The sequence below is a fragment of the Vulpes vulpes genome, chromosome 9 (assembly GCF_048418805.1).
Source record: "Vulpes vulpes isolate BD-2025 chromosome 9, VulVul3, whole genome shotgun sequence".
Lineage (NCBI taxonomy): Eukaryota > Metazoa > Chordata > Mammalia > Carnivora > Canidae > Vulpes > Vulpes vulpes.
In genome coordinates, this window is record NC_132788.1 from 60,717,954 (window position 1) to 60,736,641 (window position 18,688).

At 46.3% G+C, this 18,688-nt stretch overlaps 1 protein-coding gene across 1 annotated transcript in view; it reads right to left on the reverse strand.

The window, feature by feature from the left end:
* SLC6A11 (solute carrier family 6 member 11) overlaps positions 1 to 18,688 on the reverse strand; it is a 127,993-nt gene that overhangs the window by 86,384 nt on the left and 22,921 nt on the right. Inside the window, exon 5 of the mRNA XM_026016942.2 lies at positions 13,083 to 13,215. Within this exon, the coding sequence (XP_025872727.2) occupies positions 13,083 to 13,215 (133 nt within the window). The remainder of the gene's footprint in view (positions 1 to 13,082; positions 13,216 to 18,688) is intronic.

Below are 18,688 nucleotides of genomic sequence, written 5' to 3' on the forward strand. Positions count from 1 at the left end.
CCTAAGAGCCCAACAGTCATGGAATACCTTATTCATGGGATATATACTCAACGGAATTTAAAAATCATCTTTTGGCAAAATGGGGGCACACACTTTGTGAAGGACTGTTAAATGAAAACTGTACAGGGGCGCACCTGGGCGACTCAGAGGGTTAAGCGTCTGCCTTCGGCTCACGTCATAATCCTAGGGTCCTGGGACTGAGCCCCACATAATCCTAGGGTCCTGGGACTGAGCCCCACTCCTCCTTGTTCAGTGGGGAGCTTGTTCCTCCCTCTCCCTCTGCTCCTGCTTGTGCCCTCTCTCAAATGAATATATTTTAAAAATGTATTTTAAAAAAGGAAAATGTACAATATTGAATTACAGCACATTATGATGAAATGAGGTATAAACTATGGTTAGACATGTATGTGAACAACCTGGGGAGACTGGTCTTCATTCTCAAAGAAGTCATGCAATGAAAGCCATGGTTAAGGAAGCCGAGTCCGGCAGTGGTGGATAATCAGCCTGGGCAGGGTGCCTGGCAGGGTAGCCCCTGTGCCATCAACCAGGTGTAGATAGGATATCACTGGAGGAGAGCACTGGAAAGACTCTAGAACATGCAAGGTAGCTAGACTACAGTCACATATTTCAAACACCAATGCATGGGTTGCTGTGAAGGTGTTTTGTAGATGTGATTAAGGTCCACCATCGGCTAACTTTGAGTTTGAGAGATCATTCCAGATGATCTGAGTGGGTCTGATTCAATCAGTTACAAGGCCTTAGGAGCAGGAACCAGGTTTCCCTAAGGAAGAACTGGTGCCTGTGGGCTGACAAACTGCAGTCTGCCCTTCTTGATAGCCTGCAATACAGACTTCACAGACTTGCCCCATAATCACCAATGCCTCGCATGAAGTCTCTGTGTCTCCTCCTGGTTCTGCTGCTCTAGGTGAATGCTGATGGACACAGTGGTAACAGGGATGGGGAGGGAGGATCGAAGGATTATGGAGGAAGACAGGGGCTCCCTGTCAATTCTGACTAGACTAGACTGAGCTAGCCAATTACTGCCAGGCCAATAGCAAGCAGGTGCTCTGTAACTTGCCAGTCCACCACTTAGCCATTCACCCCACAGTCTACCCAGGCTCACATCATCTCTCAGCATTCCCCCTGAACACCCTTTTGGGCCTGTGCTCATCACCCTCTCATCCCTGCCTGGAGCCTCCTAGACATGCTGACCCCATGTCCTCCTTCCCCTACCACATGCTCTGGCTGCCAGGCCCTCCTGACTCAATTGATCTCTCACTAGTGACACCAGCACAACCACTGACCTGTCACTGCACTTGTCCTGCTAACCTTGACACAAGAGGAAACTGAGGCCCTGAGAGATGAAGTGTGTCAACAGCTAGAAGGTCATGGTGGCCTGCACTGTATCACACAGTTGGTAAGTGATAGAGTAGAACGGCAGCTCATTTTATTCTTCTTCATTGCCATCTTCATCCCCTTTGCCAGATTCTTGAAGGCAGGATACACAGCAGTGAGTGCCTAGGACTGCTAATATTCAACAGGCATAAAATAAGTACCGACTCACTTCTGGTTTAGTTCTCCAAAAGCACTGCACTTGGTCTCTCACATTGAGAGTGAAGCCACTTTGACTCTTCTATGCCTGCCACTTTGGGAGGGTGGGTTCCCATTTCCCAGGGAGGCCACACAAGTGGGCGCGCTCCACAGAGTGCCAGGTACCCAGAGGTGCTCTGCTCCACAAGGGTTAACAGTGCCTGCTGCCCCCACCCCGGTCCCCCTTGCAGTGTGCTCCAGCAGGCTTTCTCAGGAGGCGGCCAGCCCTCCAGAACCCCTCCCATCCAGCAACCACTCGGACTTTGGGGGGCCTTTGTGCTTTAATAAAGACGGTATTACTGAGTCACAAAGCTTCCCTCCTTTCCAACCTTCCTCGCTGCCAGGGTTCCCGCTAAAGGTGAAGCGCTGTCATTCAAGGCCAAAGAAAGGGTTGAATCAAGATGCTAAACTCTTTTGACTTAATGTGACAATCTATGGCTCTCCCCAAACCACAGTTGTGGGAGAAGCACTCCCAACTGGGCACAAAAACCCCTCGGCAGCGGCTTCGGGTGTCCTCAGGTTCTGGGGGCCTGAGGGCAGGGATCTCCCTGCGCGGGCCGCCTGGGCTCTCTGCATGCATCTCATGAGCGCTCTAGTTTCCTCTCTGAATGCAGACATCAGCCGGGCCACTGGGAGAGCCCTGCCACCAACGCCGTCCCCACTTGCTTCGGGCTGCAACAAAGGCCACTTGAGGGCCGAGAGACAGCGCTGCCCAGTTCCCTCTCTGGGCCTGTTCTCTTCCCTTTCACACATCTTTCCCTTTTATTTCCCCTGCCCCCTTTACTCCTGCTTTATGCCTCATTGAATCCATTAGCCACTTTACAGGGTGCTCCTGAAGAATAAATTTTCTGTGTGGGGCTCCTGGTCCTTTCCCTGCTGGCGGTTCCAAACCGCCTTGATTGTGGGGTGTGTGGGGGGTGCCGATGGAGAAAAAAGGCACACACTCCAGGGAGGAGCCTCCAATGGCCCCTCTGGACTGTGCCTCCATGAGGCAGCTCTAGGGCAGGCTGCCTGGAGTAGGTGCCCTCACCTGCCCAGGGGCCCCACCCCACTCCTTCTCTATCCCAATACACTCTGGTCCCCCAAGATCTTAGGGCACATAACTTAAGCCCCGTGATCTTTGGTTTTCTCATCTGCAAAATGGGAGTAACAGTTATACCTTTCTCTGAGGGTTGCTGTGAGGACTCAGTGGGTTAATGTTGTGAGGGCTTTAGAACAAGGCCTAGATCAAACAAAGTGCCACTTAAAGCATTTGCTTTCCTATTATCATCATGCAGATGACACGGGCTGTTTAAGAGTCCTTGTGCCACCTCCAATTCCTCTACTTGCTGGTGAATGAAGGAAGGGAAAGGAAAAAAATCAATTCAGGGCTATTTGCAGCTGTTTCTGTGTGAGTGTGTGTGTGTGTGTGTGTGTGTGTGTGTGTTTTCTTTTCTCCTGCCTTGGTGTCCTGGAGCTCTGAAAAGAATAAAAACAGAGCCCCAAAGCAGTGAAAAGGCAGGATTCTTCTTAAAATCTCAGCTAATCCTGCAGCTTCCTTTAAAGTGGCAATAGTAAGTAGGAGGCGGGGAAGGGACCAGAATTGTTTTTGCAGTGCCCTCCCCTCCCAACCTCTGCTCCTGGAGACCAGGAAACGAGGGGGAAAAATCCATAAATCATCCACCGAGGAGGAGGACAGAAGAAGAAATTGGGCAGAGGAGAGAGCAAAGAACAGGAGCCAGCTGGGGAGGGAGTGGGGGACAGCATGAGGGGACACCCTGACTATCCGGTGGGCAGGACAGCTGCCTGTGGAGGGCAGAGTATCTCAGAGTATCCAGGCCAGAGGCTGGGGCAAGCCACGCCCATTCAAAAGTCAAAGGATGCAAGGTCTTGAACCCCTGTGCACCTTCTGGCCCCACAACAAGGATGCCATACCCAAAGGCATCCAACATGACACTTCTCTCTATTCCACTGTCACCTCCACCTTGGTCACCTGCTAACAGGGCTCCTTGTAGCCTCTCTGACTCCCACCCATCCATATGCAACAAGCAGCCAGAGACAGCTTTTAAGGACGAAAATCATATTATACTACTCATGCTTAAGAACTCTCAGGGGAAAAAGAAAAATAAAAAAAAAGAACTCTCAGGGGCTCTCCATCACACTCAGAATAAAATCCTGACCTTGCCCTATGGCCTGGGAGGTCTGTCTACTGCCAATCTCCTCTGTCCCATCTCCTGCCACCACTGATTCTGTGTGGGCCCCAATTTGCTTGACTGTACATTTGCCAGGTCCTTTCCATTTGAGAATTTTACATGTGCTGCTCACCTGGCCAATCCCTTCTTGTCCTTCCCTTTGATGATGGGATACTCTTCTTGACAAAACCCTTCTCTGACTCCTCTGAGGGGTTCCTCTGCCCTCATTCTTTCCTCTCCCAGGTCTGTTTTTCTTCCACACATAGAATTTGTGTGACTTGTTCATTCTCCATCTCCCCGCCCAAGCCATAAGCTCCATGGTCTGGATCATTCACCATTGAAAAGAGCCCCAGCCTGGTACCCAGCACACAGTAAGTGTGCAAAAGACACTTACTGGATGAATGAATGAGTGAATGAGCAACATCTATAGCAAGTGAGCATTTGGATACAATAAATAGCACATTTTGGGGCTAAGAAGCCTGGGGTGAGATTTTAAGGATCTTTCAGAAGAGCTCTCCATTGCAATTATCATCGTAGTTTTGCAGTGTTTTAAACGGGCCATGCTTTGGGTGACAGCTTTTTATGTTAGTTTCTCGTTAAATGGCAAAGAGTCTGCATGAGTTAAATAGATTGCAGATCCACAAATGTTTTCTGTACCAGAGAATGAATATTTTAGGCTTTGCGGATCACAGAGTCTCTGTCACAACCATTCAACTCTGCTGCTTTTGTAGCACAAGAGCAGCCACAGACAATGCTTACAGGAATGGATGTGGCTGTGTTCCAATAAAACTTTATTTACAAAAACAGGCCATTGGCCTGATTTGGCTAATCCCTGAATTAGACTAAGGTTTAGCAAAGCTACAAAAGAAGGACAGCTAGTAATGACCAGATTTTTTTCATCTTCAACAAATATGCATAGAGGTATTGGGAAAATATTGCAAAACTATGACATTGCTTCACATGCTGTCATCTGATAAAATAGAATGAAGATAGTAACACAGATAATTTATTTGAAATTGCTGTTTCATAGAAAACATTGTATTTCATTTGTATTTTTCTGCATGTCAGCAATAAGTTTGTACAAACGGGAAATTCTAAGAGCAGTTTTCACTCTGAAGGTACTAGGGAGCTACGTGTGCAGGTGAGGGAGTAGATAGATGGACAACAAAAATGGAGAGGACAGGATGTTTGCCAGGGATATTACAAAAGGAGACTTGGTCAATAACTGGATGAGATATAAAGGGAGAAGTTATCAAAAATGACCTGGCAATTTCAGGTTTATGAGACCAGGGAGGAATGAATGGATCAAGATGAATTTGGCTGATGAATAATAAAACAAAAACCAAAAAAAAAAAAAAAGGCCAGAGAAAAGTTGATCTTTTCAACAAATGGACATCTACATGTAAAAAATAAATAGATCTAGACACAGACCTTATTTACATCATTCACAAAAATTAACTCAAAATGATCACAGACCTAATATGAAACACAAAACTATAAAGCTCTTGGAAGATAACTGGAGAAAACCTAGGTAACTTTGGATATGGCAATTAATTTTATTATTATTATTTTTAGAGAGGGAGGGTTGAGGGACAGGACAGAGGAAGAGAGAGAATCTTAAGTAAGCTCCATGCCCACTGTGGAGCCTAATGCCAAGCTTGAACTCACAACCCTGAAATCATGACCTGAGCCAAAATTGAGAGTCAGACATTTAACTGACTAAGCCATTTGGGGACCCTGGCAATGATTTTTCAGACACAACACCAATGGCAGGATCCATGATACATTTGGTAAGATATATTTCATTAAAATGAAAAATTTCGGGATCCCTGGGTGGCGCATCGGTTTAGCGCCTGCCTTTGGCCCAGGGCGCAATCCTGGAGACCCGGGATCGAATCCCACGTCGGGCTCCCGGTGCATGGAGCCTGCTTCTCCCTCTGCCTGTGACTCTGCCTCTCTCTCTCTCTCTCTCTCTCTCTCTCTCCGTGACTATCATAAATAAATAAAAATTTAAAAAAAAAAGTTTAAAATGAAAAATTTCTGTTCCGCCAAAGATCATGTCAAGAAGAGTGAGACGACAAACCAAAGACTGAAAGAAAACAGTTGCAAGAGACACATCTGATAAAGGACTATTAACTAAAATACACACACAAAAAAAAACCCTTAAAGTCAACAATAAGAGAGTAACCTGATTACAAAATGGGCCCAAGGCCTTAACATACACCTAATCAAAGAAGATATACAGAAGTCAAGTAAGCATATGAAAATATGCTCTGCATCATCTGTCATCAGAGAAATGAAAATTAAAACAATGAGATACCACTACACACCTATTAGAATAGCCAAATTCCAAAACACTCACAGCACCAACTGGTGGTGAGGATGTAAAATAATATTAACGGTAATTAACTGCTGGTGGGAATGCAAAATGGTACAGCAACTTTGGAAGACAGTTTGGCAGCTTCTTACAAAACAAACCCTCATTGGAGTGCCTGGGTGGCACAGTCGGTTAAGCATCCAACTCTTGGTTTTGGCTCAGGTCGTGATCTTGAGATTGAGCCCTGCATCAGGCTCTGTGCTAGGTGTGGAGACAGCTTGGGTTTCTCTTTCCCTTTCCTTCTGCCCCTCACCCACCCCATGCATTCACACACACACACACACACACACACACACACTCTCTCTCTCTCTCAAATAAATAAATAAATAAATCTTAAAAACAAAACAAAACGAAACTCACCATACAATCTAGCAATCACACTCCTTGGTATTTAATCCAAACGAGTTGAAAACTTATGTCCACACAAAAATCTGCACACAAATGTTTATAACAGCTTCATTAATAATTGCCAAACTCAGAAGTACCCAAAATGTCAATAGGTGAATGGATATGCACCCTTGTTTATTTCAGTATTACTTATAATAGCTAAGATATAGAAGCAACCTAAGTGTCTATCAATAGATGAATGGATAAAGAAGCTGTGGTGTGTGTGTGTGTGTGTGTGTGTGTGTGTGTATAAAAAATATGGATGGACCTCGAGTGTATTATGCTAGTAAGTCTGACAGAGAAAGATAAATGCCCTAAAATTTTACTTATATGTGAAATCTAAAAAACAAAACAATGAATAAACAAAAAATAGAACCATACCTATAAATACAGAGAACAAACTGATGGTTGCCAGAGGGGAGGTAAGGTAGGGGGATGGGCAAAATGGGTGAAGAGTGGCAGATACAGGTTGGAATGAGTAAGTCACAGGAATGAAAGGTAAGCACTGGGAAAATAGTTGAATTATAATAGTGTTTTATGGTGACAGACAGGAGCTCCAGATGTGAACACAGCATAACATACAGAGATATTGAATCACTATGTTGTACGCTTGAAACTAATGTAACATGTGTGTCAACTATACTCAAATAAGCCAATTTTTAAAAAGGTGAATGGATGGATAAATTGTGGTACATCCATCCAGACAATGCAATATTATTCAGTGCTAAAAAGAAATGAACTTTCAAGCCATCAAACGACACGGAGGAACCTTAATGCATGTCACTAAGTGAAGGAAGCCAGTCTGAAAAGGCCACGTACTGTATGGTTCCAATGATATGACATTCTGGAAAAGTAGAAACTATGGAGACAGTGACAAGATGAGTGGTTGCCAGGAGCTGAGTGTGAGGGAGATGAAATGGTGGAGCACAAAGGATTTTTAGAGCAGTGAGACTATTCTGTATGATACTATAATGGTGGACACATGTCATTATACATTCATCCAAATGCACAGAATGTACATCATCAAGAGTGAACCCTCATGTAAACTATGGACTTTGGGTGATGATGATGTGCCAGTGTGGGTTTATCAATTGTAGCAAATGCCCAACTCTGGTGGGGGATTTTAATTAAAGAGGGAGGTTATACATATTGTAGGAGCAGGGGATATATAGGAAATCTCTGTACTTCCACCTCTATTTTGCTATAAAAACAAACTATAAAAACAAACTATAAAACCAAGGAGACAGAAAATCACAAAGATGTCTCCATGTGGTGGTCACTTGATTTCAATTATCCAGAGTAAAACTATTGATATCCGGAAGATTACAAGGTGCAAACAGTCTGGATGTGTCTTCCTGAAGAAAGTATCCTAGAACCCTCCATCTTTGCAGAATTTAATAAATAAATGAGAAAAGTTTTTATTTATTTTTCTAATCCAGATTTCTAGAATTTCCAATAGTGCCTAAAGAGAGAAAAAAAGTAAGTGTGCAGAGCTCAAACTGTAGCTGTTACACTGTGCTAGGGAAGTAAATAGCTTTCTGAGTACCTACTGTGTGCTTAGAACTACAATCAATGTGTTCACACTGAGCCTGCATATGAATTCCCAGCTGGGGGGCATGAGAGCAGATGAGGATTAGGTTTAGGGACAGCAGACAGACCTGGGCTTTATTCCCACCCTGCTCTTTCCAAACTGGGTGGCCTTGGGCAAACCTCACAACTTCTCTGGGCCTCTACTTCCTTATTTGTAAAATAGGGTTTGAACTTAAAAACCAAGATGTCTCCCAGTTCCGACATCCTATATTCCAATATTCCAGAGCCAATTCTCAGCCTTTAGAATCCTCACATTTGTAGCATCTGATTCTCTTAACTGTTCTATTGTGAATGCTAGCAATAATACTCTAACTGTTCTATTGTGAATGTGAGCACTAATACACTGATACTCTAGGCTGTATGCTCTATGGAGACAAGGTTGCCCACCATCCTCTCTACTGTACCCCAGCACCTTGCAGGGAGCCCCAGGTGCAGGTGGAGTTCATTCATTCTACAAATATTTATTAAGAACAGTTATGGGAAATCTCTGGGCAGCTCAGTGTTTTAGCACCTGCCTTCAGCCCAGGGCGTGATCCTGGAGTCCCGGGATCGAGTCCCACATTGGGCTCCCTGCATGGAGCCTGCTTCTCCCTCTGCCTCTCTCTCTCTCTCTCTTTCTCTGTGACTTTCATGAATAAATAAATAAAAATCTTAAAAAAAAAAAAAGAAAAAAAGAACAGTTATGTGACCCCTTGCTACATACCGAAGCTGGAACCTAGTTAGTGTCTCTCCAGCCCAAAGCAGATTCTTCTGACCCTGGGGAGATCCTAAATGCTGGCCTCTGTGACATCAGAGGACTGTAAAGCACTCGAAAGGGGTGCAGGAGAGGATGGTACTGAAGGACATCCACAGAGACTGTCCATGGGGGGAATGCTAATGCCAGTGCAGACTCAAGAGTAGGAGCCCATGTGCTGACTGTTAAACTGCTGGAGTGTAGCTGGGCCTTCACCTGGGACCTTATCACAGACTCATCTGTGACCTGATCCCTAATCTGCACTTAGATGGTTACCTGCTAACTGGCTGGGCCTGCAGTGTCTGCTGCCAGGAGCAGGAGCCATGTTTGTTGAATTAAGTCAAAGCTGGGGGTATAGTTTTGACCTTGGGTATAAGAGGGGGCCAGGAAACTTTTCTCAGGTTAATGGAATTTCAGAATTTTCTGTTGAGGTCTGAGTATGGGAAGCAGGCTGGGACTTATCCGTGGCCTGGCCAAGAGCAGAAAGACAGGGTTCTCCTTCCTTGGACAGCCTCATGAAAGTGGCTCTGGCCAGGGCCCCACAGCCAGAGACAGGGGCGGCAGCTGCCCACTCAGGAAGACTCAGATGACCTGTGTTTATTTTTAGCTGTTTTTGTACAGAACCTGAAAAACCTTTGGACTCTCGGCTTATATCCAAAGTGAGGTGAACAATAAACAGTAAGAAAAGCATCAGCCCCTCTCCTGAGAAGACACTGTGCGCCGATCAGGGACTGCTGGTCCCCTGAAACTATCAGAACCTCATCATTTATAAATAGCTGAGGAGCTGGGCCACCAGGCTCTAGTTCCTGAGCTGACACCTACCACTTACAGTGCAACCTTGGACAAATCCCTTCTGCTCTCTGAGCCTCAGTTTCCTGAATGATAAAATAAGGGTTGGGGGTAGGTCAGATGATTTCCAAGAAATCACACAGCTCTGGAAAACCACGTCCTAGCCTGGATGCTAGCCCTGGTCTTTAGCATGAAACAGGTAGAAAAGCTCCTAAAACTGAGTCTTTAGGAAAATGCTTAATTGGTTCATCTGTTTTCAGCACTTTCCTGAAAAAGCACAATCTAGATCCAGCTGCAACCAACCTCTGAGCATCCACTATGTGCTAAGCTATCTCATTAACTGCCTCTTTATAACCAGCCCATCAAAAACTGTCATTGTCTCTATGTCACAGATGATAGGCAAGACAGCACATTCATCCAAAGCACAGGCTTGGGGCCTGCTTCCTACCTGAGGGTCCTTAAGCAAGTTACTTACCTATTTCCACAAGCTTCAGTTTCCTTATAGGAAACAGAGATAACAATTGTCCCTGTCGCCTGGGGTTTTTTCATGATTTGGATGGAGTGGGCATGAGAAGCACTCAATGATGATTACCCATTACTATTACGAGCACTGCTACTACTGCCATCATTACCATGTCTACTAGAGACAAGAATAAGTAGGCTCAAGCAGAATGTGTGAAAGGACATCCCTCAAAATATCACAACATTCTAAAATGTGATCAAGTCCAAGTACAGGTAAGATGGGAGCAGCTCTGGGTCAGTGTTGAGGCACAAAGTCTTCATGTAACTCAGCCCAGGCTTCTCAGCCTCTTAGCCTCTGGGTCTCCATCTATAAAATAGAGGTAATATTTCTCCAGGTTGCAGATTTTGTGTGCTAATGTGAATGAAAAATGCCTGGCAGAGTGTGCAGTGAGCAGAAGGCTGTGGATGAATGTTCTCTCCCATGCCTTCCCATATGCCTCTTTTAAAATTCCAAGAATGCAGCCTGCCGGTCCTCTCTTGAAGCCCAGTGCCTGCATAAGAATTCTCAACACACAGTCTCGATGGCCCAGCCGATGGCAAGTGGCCCTATCATGGGACTCAGTTTCCCTCTGAGGGCTGAGAGGACCGAAATTTTGTTATGACCTATGTCCTGGGCCCAGGAACTCAAGGCCACATGTGCACATGGGACAACCCAAGCACATGTATGCACTGACACCTTGTCCAATGGCTGTTGCCCTGACCACACACAACTGTCACCCAGCCAAGCCCACTGGCCTTGGCACTGACTCCCAAGAAAGTGCTAATTGTGGTAGAAGCAGTAATAGTATCCCTCCTGTTTACAGTTCATTAAGTACTCTCACATATGTTGACTAGGTAGGGTAGAGGCTGTGTTTTATTCATCTGTGGATAGCCACTGAATAATGCTAGGTATACTCAGAAACTACTTCTCAAATGAATAAATTTTATCTTTACAACAAGACTTTTTAAGATAACCATTATTCAGCACTTGCTATTAATTAAACTCTACTAAGCACTGAACATGCATCCTTGCATCTCATGCTGGCAACCACCCCATAAGACAAGCCTGATTTCAATCCCTATTTTGCAGAAGAGGAAACTGAGGCTCACAGAAGTTAAGTGACATGCTAAGGTGATGGCTAATGAGTGACAGACCTGAGAAGTGAATCCAGATCACAGACTCTGGTTCTTCACCCCTCCAAGTCATTCTCCTCTTTAGCCAGAAGAGGCACCAAAGAGGGGAACAGGAGTAAAGTGTATATACTCTAAAGAAGTATGTCAATAATGCACTGATTAGATTTGGAAAAAATGGGAAAAATCCTATGGCTTTCATGAGACAAACTAGAGAAAGCAAGGATCAGCAAAATCAGATCTTTCTCTGATCCTCCAGGCACATTATGATTCCTTTCTAGTACCCCATAGCATGGGGGCTTGTTGGTATCTGTTTTCTGCTCTCCTAAGTTCCCTCTAGCAGGTCCGTCCACCTGTCAAACACTTACCCCTGTGGGAGCTGAGGGAACCATCTTTTGTAAAAGGATGCAGAGTTATTAAGTTCCCACTTCCTTAGAGGTTGATTGTTAGCCCCAACCCAACCAACAGCTTAGAATGAAGGTGATATCTACTGGAAACAGGCAGGTAAGGAGTGACATGGTCTTAGCCAGAAATAAGAAAAGCTTCTCTTTCCCACAAGAAAAAAATGGAACAGCACAAATGAGGAAACTATTAGCACTGACATTCAGCCAGATAGTCAAGGCAATAGGGAATGGTGGGGACTGTGGCCAACCAGAGTATCTCTAGAAGGAGGTGGCTGCTGCTCAGGTCAGCCAAATGCTGCTGTGCAGGTATGCAGGCCCAGTATCGCCAAATCTTCCAACTTTTTTTTTCTTTTTAAAGATTTTATTTATTTATTCATGACACACAGAGACATAGGCAAAGGGAGAAGCAGGTTCTCTGTGGGGAACCTGAAGTGGGACTTGATCCCAGGTCCTTGGGATCACAACCTGAGTAAAAGGCAGATGCTCAACCACTGAGCCACCCAGGCATCCCACCTTTCACCACAATTTACCACAATTAGCACTTACACCTTTCAACTTTCCAAAGGATACCAGAATCACATTTCCTTTTTCAACATGAAATCTAATCTCCAGATTTTCAAATGTTGGCATCTAATTCTTTACTTCCTTTTCTTAAATAAAACATGTGAGTGGGCTACCTTTGTCCATGAGCTACATGTATAACCTCTGTATTGATCCTTGTGGTATAGATGGCTGTGCTAAAGTTGTCCCCATGCTCCCCAACATTTCAAGCCTCCCTGGCCCATAGGTGAGGTCATGCTTTAGGTTCTGGCCAGGTGCCTGTAGTAACTTCTTAGCCAGGCCTGGTGAGAGCTGGCTGCCTCCTTCCATTTCTCTTCCCTGAGGGATACAGGCCCCAGAGCTATGGGGTACAGATGGCACAGCGAGGCGACAAGATGGAAGCATCTGCCCTCCCCTCCACAGACTCCAGGTGGGTGAGGTCTTGGGGTCTATCAGGGTAGGCAGCCAGCATTTCCTGCCCTCACACACATCTGGAGCATGTGTCTTCATCACAAAAACTACATGGTGATAGTTTAGTACTTCCAGTTTTCAAAGCACTTTACCTCTCCTTTCCTTGCACAGCTCTCAATAAGACAGGACAGGCTTTGTTATTGCACAGATGAGCAAACTGAGGCTCAGGAGGCAGAACTGAATAGGCCTGAGGTATGTGGCAAGGAAGTAGTACACTGGGATTCTAGCTGTGGGCTCCAGAGTGGACTCCCAGTCTAGTGCTCCTCCTAACTCCCAACGGAAGAGCTGACTTTTGCAGTGTGAACTCCTTGGCATTCTCTGGGTCACCTGTGATCTCATACAGGACAGCTCACATCCTCCCCTGCCCATGGCTAGTTGCTTGATGATACACCTCTTACCTTTCCTGTGGATTTGGTCCCCTTCCAGATGCAGAAGTAGCAGATGGTCCAGGCTGCCAGGAGACACAAAGCCAGCTCCCAGCGGAGGTTCCCAATGTGCTCGATCCCATCTGAGATGGCCAAGACCCGGCGCCTGCAGAGGGGAGGAGGGAGAGTCACGGGGGCTTGAGACCCACCCTGACCCCACCCTGGGCAAAGCTAGTGCTATAGAAGGGCAGGATGGGCCACTGATTCATTTACCTGCCCTCCACCCTTTGCCAAGCACTTCTTCTGAGCCAAACCCAGGGCTGGGTATGAGGGTGCCAGAGAGGAGTAAGACCTAGTCCTCTGTCTTTGTGGATTCACTCAAAGGGGAAAAGACAGGACAGTTAGCAGATGGTTTATGGTGAGAGTGGCAAAGACTACAGCAAAGGAAGCGTGGGGGCTTTGAAAAGACCAAGAAGCATCTAGCCTATCTTGAGGTTGCCGGGAGACTGAAGGACTGTCCATACACATCCTGGATGCGGGGTCCCTCCTTCAGCAGGTGAAATTATATATAGTGGCCTGCCAAACTAAATAGTGGCCATCAAACTTGCTTTGGCCAATGGCACCAGAGCCAGGTGGTGTGGTTCACCATGTTTCCTTTTCCCTACTGTTGTTGTCATGACAGGGAATATGTCAAGATGAAGCCTCTAGAAGCCTGAGTTCCCAAGTGACTACATGAGCCCTCCTGCTGCCCTTTGTCAAAGATGTTGCGTGAGTAAGAAAGCAACTCTATTGCTTTAAACTACTGAGATCTTTGGAAGTGTTTGTTATTATGGCAAAACCCAACCAATCCTGATGTAGAAGATTCAGGGAAATCGTTCTGGAAGAAGTGATATTTGAGCTAAACTTTGAAGGATGATGGAATTTAGTCAGGAGAGAGAGGGAGTTAAGGCTGTTTTAGACAGAGGGGATAGCCAGAAAACAGAGCATGGGTTACCTGGAGAATACTGGAGCACAGAGATCAAAAGGGAAAAGCAAAAAAGGAAAACAGAGGAGTATCCCCAGGAGCCTTGAATAGCATGCTGAGAGTAGGGGTATCCCAGAGGACCCAGGCCACAAGAGGGGGAGGACCCCTGGCTATGCTGAGCCAATGCCGCCAGCCACAGTCTTCCTTTAGAACCCATCAATTCTTCAGGGTTGACACAGGCCTGGCTCCCAGAGCCCATGCCTGGGGTTTGTGTTTCTTTAAAGTCAAACTCGCCACGCTCCATATTGTGCAGAACCATGGCACCAACACAAACCCCCTCCAAACTCGCTCCACGAACCCCATTCTGGCTGCCAAACCACCCCTGCTGGACCACGCCAGTTGTCTCAGCTCTCTGGGAACGTCCTTTGAGCAAGCAGCTCCCATCCCACCAAGCATGAAAGCCTTCCTCAGTGTCTGTCTCCCTGGGAATCTGCTCAGGGCCTGATTCTGCATTAATTACCCAATGACACCAATTAGCACTGGTCTACAGGCTCCCTCCGGCCCCAGTCTCTGCTGGAGAAATCAGGCAGGCCCCCAAACAAAATTGGGCTGTGGATTTACTTGAAAGGAAGCCAGCTTTCAGACCTAGAGCCAGAAGTGGGAAAATCCACTTACATACACATTTACTGAGCATCTACTATGTACCAGGCACTATATTAATACTGCAGACAAAAAGGTAAGCATGTATGACTTTTGCCGTCTACTAGTATAAGTCAGACCAAAAAAAAGTCCAAGTTATTTAAGGAAGTAGACAATCACATAGTTAGAACAGTTTTTTGTTTTTTGTTTTTTAAAGATTTATTTATTTTAGAGAGAGTGGAGAGAACAGGAACAGGAAGCGCAGAGGGAGAGAGAGGGAAAATCTCAAATAGGCTCTGTGCTCAGCTCAATCTCAAGACCCTGAGATCATGACCTGTGCAGAAACCAAAAGTCAGATGCTTAACCAACTGGGCCACCCAGGTGCCCCAGCAACATTTTTTGTGTTTTGTTTCTTAAATCTTAGTAGCCTCTGGCTTTAATTCCTTTAAAAACTACAGGCCATTAAATAAAACCTTTAAGACTATTATCATAACAGAGCAGCATGCCTCAGAGCATAGTCTTTGGGGAGTGCTCGATAAAAATACAAAAATTCCTGCACCCTGTCCCAGACCCACTGAATCTGTATTTTTTCCATATGACTCCCTGGAAGCTTAATTATGCCACATTTTCCCAAGGACTGCTTTATGCATGTGGCTTGAGCACCACAGAAGTAGAGTTTCCTGGCAATGAAAGAGTGACCTACAAACTCCGTTTGAATAGTATTTTTGAAGAGGACCTGGGGACAGTGTCTGGTATCCTTTGAGAAGCTACTGAAGGGCTGGACTTTCTCTCCCCCAAAATACTGTGATGCACCCACTGACTCCTGAAATTCTGCACCTCAGGGTGCTCATCAAGTACCTGGTTTCCAGATAAAGAGTCTCCTAGCTGACATATATCTACCACCTTGCAAACTGCCCCCAATAGCATCCTGAATGCCCATCAGCTGGTGAATGAGAAAGGCTAAGTCCACACAGGAAAGAAAGTGGGCCAGGGCAGATGGTGTGCTTTTCCCAGTCCACTCCAGGCTCTGAATTTTTCATTAAAGAAACACTTACATGAGGTCCCTAGCTAGCAGGGGTGCACATACACACATGCCTTCTTGTTGATGTAGTTGTTTTCTGAACCGGAGTTTGAAACCTGGAAACAGCATGGGGGGTGGGGGTAGAGGGATAGCGAAGGAGGCAAAGCAGCCAGGAGGGAGCTGGCTCAGGTCCCCTCTCCTTCCACATTTTGGATGCTGCAAACTTTTGAGTCATGCAGCCTGCCTCGGCGCCCTCTCGCTTAATTGAACAATCTAATTCCCAGAATGGGAAGCAGATTACTAAAAGCTATGCAGGATGAATTACCCTTTTGTTCCACCAGACACTATTTGAAAACATCCTCAAATTATTTTCTTTAGGTTTTACCAGAGCTGACTTGACCTTAGGTTTCTAAAGATAGGGGGCTCGGGGGCCAGGTTCTCAGCCTGTGGGGCTGTGGGTTGTTTTGAAACCCACAAGGGCAGCCTTTGAGAGTCCAGGGACTGAGGCACTCAACTCCGGAGATTTGGAGAAGGCACAGCTCTTCCTGGGAAAAAGCTTTCTTAATGACCCTCCCCCAAGAAGTGCTGGGACAGGAGAAAGGTCTGAATAAGGAAGAGTTTGCTGCCAAACCCTGGCAAAAAAAAAGGACCAAGGAACAGACCTCCTGACACTGTCCAGGGAACGGGAATTGTTGAAGACTAGATGGAACTCTTTGGAGGCATTTATTTGAGTTACACTGAACACCTACTATGAGCCAGGAAGGGAAGCTGATCCTTCATGAGGCATCTCTTTCAGGCCATAAATGCAGAATATTTCTGAATATTATTATCTAGAGACTAAAATTTTAGAGCTTGGAGGTATGATGTCTCTGCTTCCCCAGTCCTTGGCACATACAGAGATGGGCTGGGTTTAAATTGAGCTCTGCTCCTTACCAGCTGTGTAACCTTGGGTAAAGGACATCACACCTGACTCTCAGCTTCTTCATCTATAAAATGGGAATGACAATATCTCCCTTTGATAGGTTTTCAAGCATCATCTAACCCTCCCCACAATCCTTAAAGTTAAGTACAATCACCATCATTTCAAAGATGGAGAAACTTAGGTGCTGAGAAGTTAAATAACTTTCCCAAAGTCATATCAGGAGCAAGGAGCAGAGCTGGGATTTGAACTCAGGGCTCCTGACTCCAAAGCCCACACATTCAGCCCCAATGCTAGCTCCTAGATTCCCCTGTAACACTAAAATTGCTGCCTTCCTGTCTTCTTCATACATTAAAGCTGTTGGAAAATGCATGCCCCAAAGCTATGTTACATGTCTTTGTGTATAACGTAAATAGTACACAACAAATGTCCTTCATACATGTATTAATTTATTCAAGTAGCACTTATCAAGGTGTCTTTAGTGTGCCACTGTTACACTTGGGGATCTGTAAAGAGCTCATGTTCTTTTTTTAAAAAGATTTTATTTATTTGTTCATGAGAGACACAGAGAGAGAGGCAGAGACATAGGCAGAGGGAGAAGCAGGTTCCCTGATGGGAGCCCAATGCAGGACTCGATCCCAGGACCCAGGATCATGACCTGAGCCGAAGGCAGTCACTCAACCACCGAGCCACCCAGGTGCCCCCAAGAGCTCATGTTCTAATGGGGAAAGCAGACAAGAAAACAGAACCAGGCATGGAGAGGATAAGGACAGAGAAAAGCAGGGACACTCACTGGGGATATGGCCAGTATCATGATGTGGATGTGAAAATGGGACTGAGCCAGGGGATCCTGGAGGGTAGGAGGAGAATTAGCAAAGAAGAGGTGGGAGCATTTGGGACAGAAAGGTCACCAGGTGCAAGAGGCTGGAACGAAGTCTCAGTGAGGCCAGGGAAGAGCACAGCACATCAGGGCAGGGTAGCAGAAGCCGGGGTGAGAGGCAGGGGTGAGAACAGGGCTGGGTGTGAGCAAGGGCTAGACTATGAGCCTTGCTGAGGAGCTGAGGGCAACAGAAGCCTAGTGGAATCTCAAGTAGGAGTGAAACCCCATCATGTACATGTTTTGGAAAACTCTCTTTGGCTGCAGGGGGAAGAATGGACAATAAGGGTGGAATGGGGCAGGGTTGCCTTAGTTTGGACACTAAAGGGAGAGGGTCTGGATCAAGGTTAGGGGAATGGCCCTGGAGGGGAACAAGTGGGCTTGAAAATAGCACAGGCACAAGGTGATTGCCTGGGGGTGGTGGGTAGCAGGGAAGCTGGGTCTCAGCTGATACCCAGCTTCACACCTGGATGGATGGGGGTTCTTCAGCTGAGCAGGAGTGATTGCCAAGCAGGTTGGAGGAGAAAGTGGTAAAGAATCAACCTTTTAGACAAGATGATTTTGATGTGCTTGTAGGACACTCAGAAAGCTGCAATGTCCAGAGGCAATTGGGTCTCTTGCTGTAAAGCTCAGAAAAGAGATGCAGGGAGGAGATTCAGACCTAGACTGTCAGGGTGTGCTGGGAGAGCATGAGGCTGCCTGGGGAGAGCTGGAGGAGAAGGAGGAGGGAGAGGACCTGCCACAGAGCTTCCAGAACCCCAACATTTACAGGGCAGAGAGAGGAAGGGAGGAGCCCTTGTAGGAGGGACACAAGTGTGAGCAGAAAGGCAGGGGAGCAACAAGAGAAGGTAGCATCCCTGGAGGCAGAGGGCATTTCAGAAGGGGAAGCCGCCTATCTGCCAAGTGCTGCAGGGCAGCCTGGCATGAGGGATGGTGTTGCAGGATTTGGGACCAGAAGGTGTGGTGAGGCAGGGAGAGCAGATCCCTGTGGGGCAGACTTCAGGCAGCCGTGGGTGGGGAGCAGACATGCAGTGGGACCCCGTTGAGGTGGCTCTTGGGGAAAGGTTAGGTCTCGTGGATCAGAGGCTGTGGTAGCTAAAAGGGCCACACAGAGCACAAAAGCGGTTTTACTTCTGCCTGTTTTGTTTTCAGGTTGGTACAAATGGGATAGTTAATAGGTGGGGGGGGGGGGTTGTCAAACACAGGACAGCATGGCGTG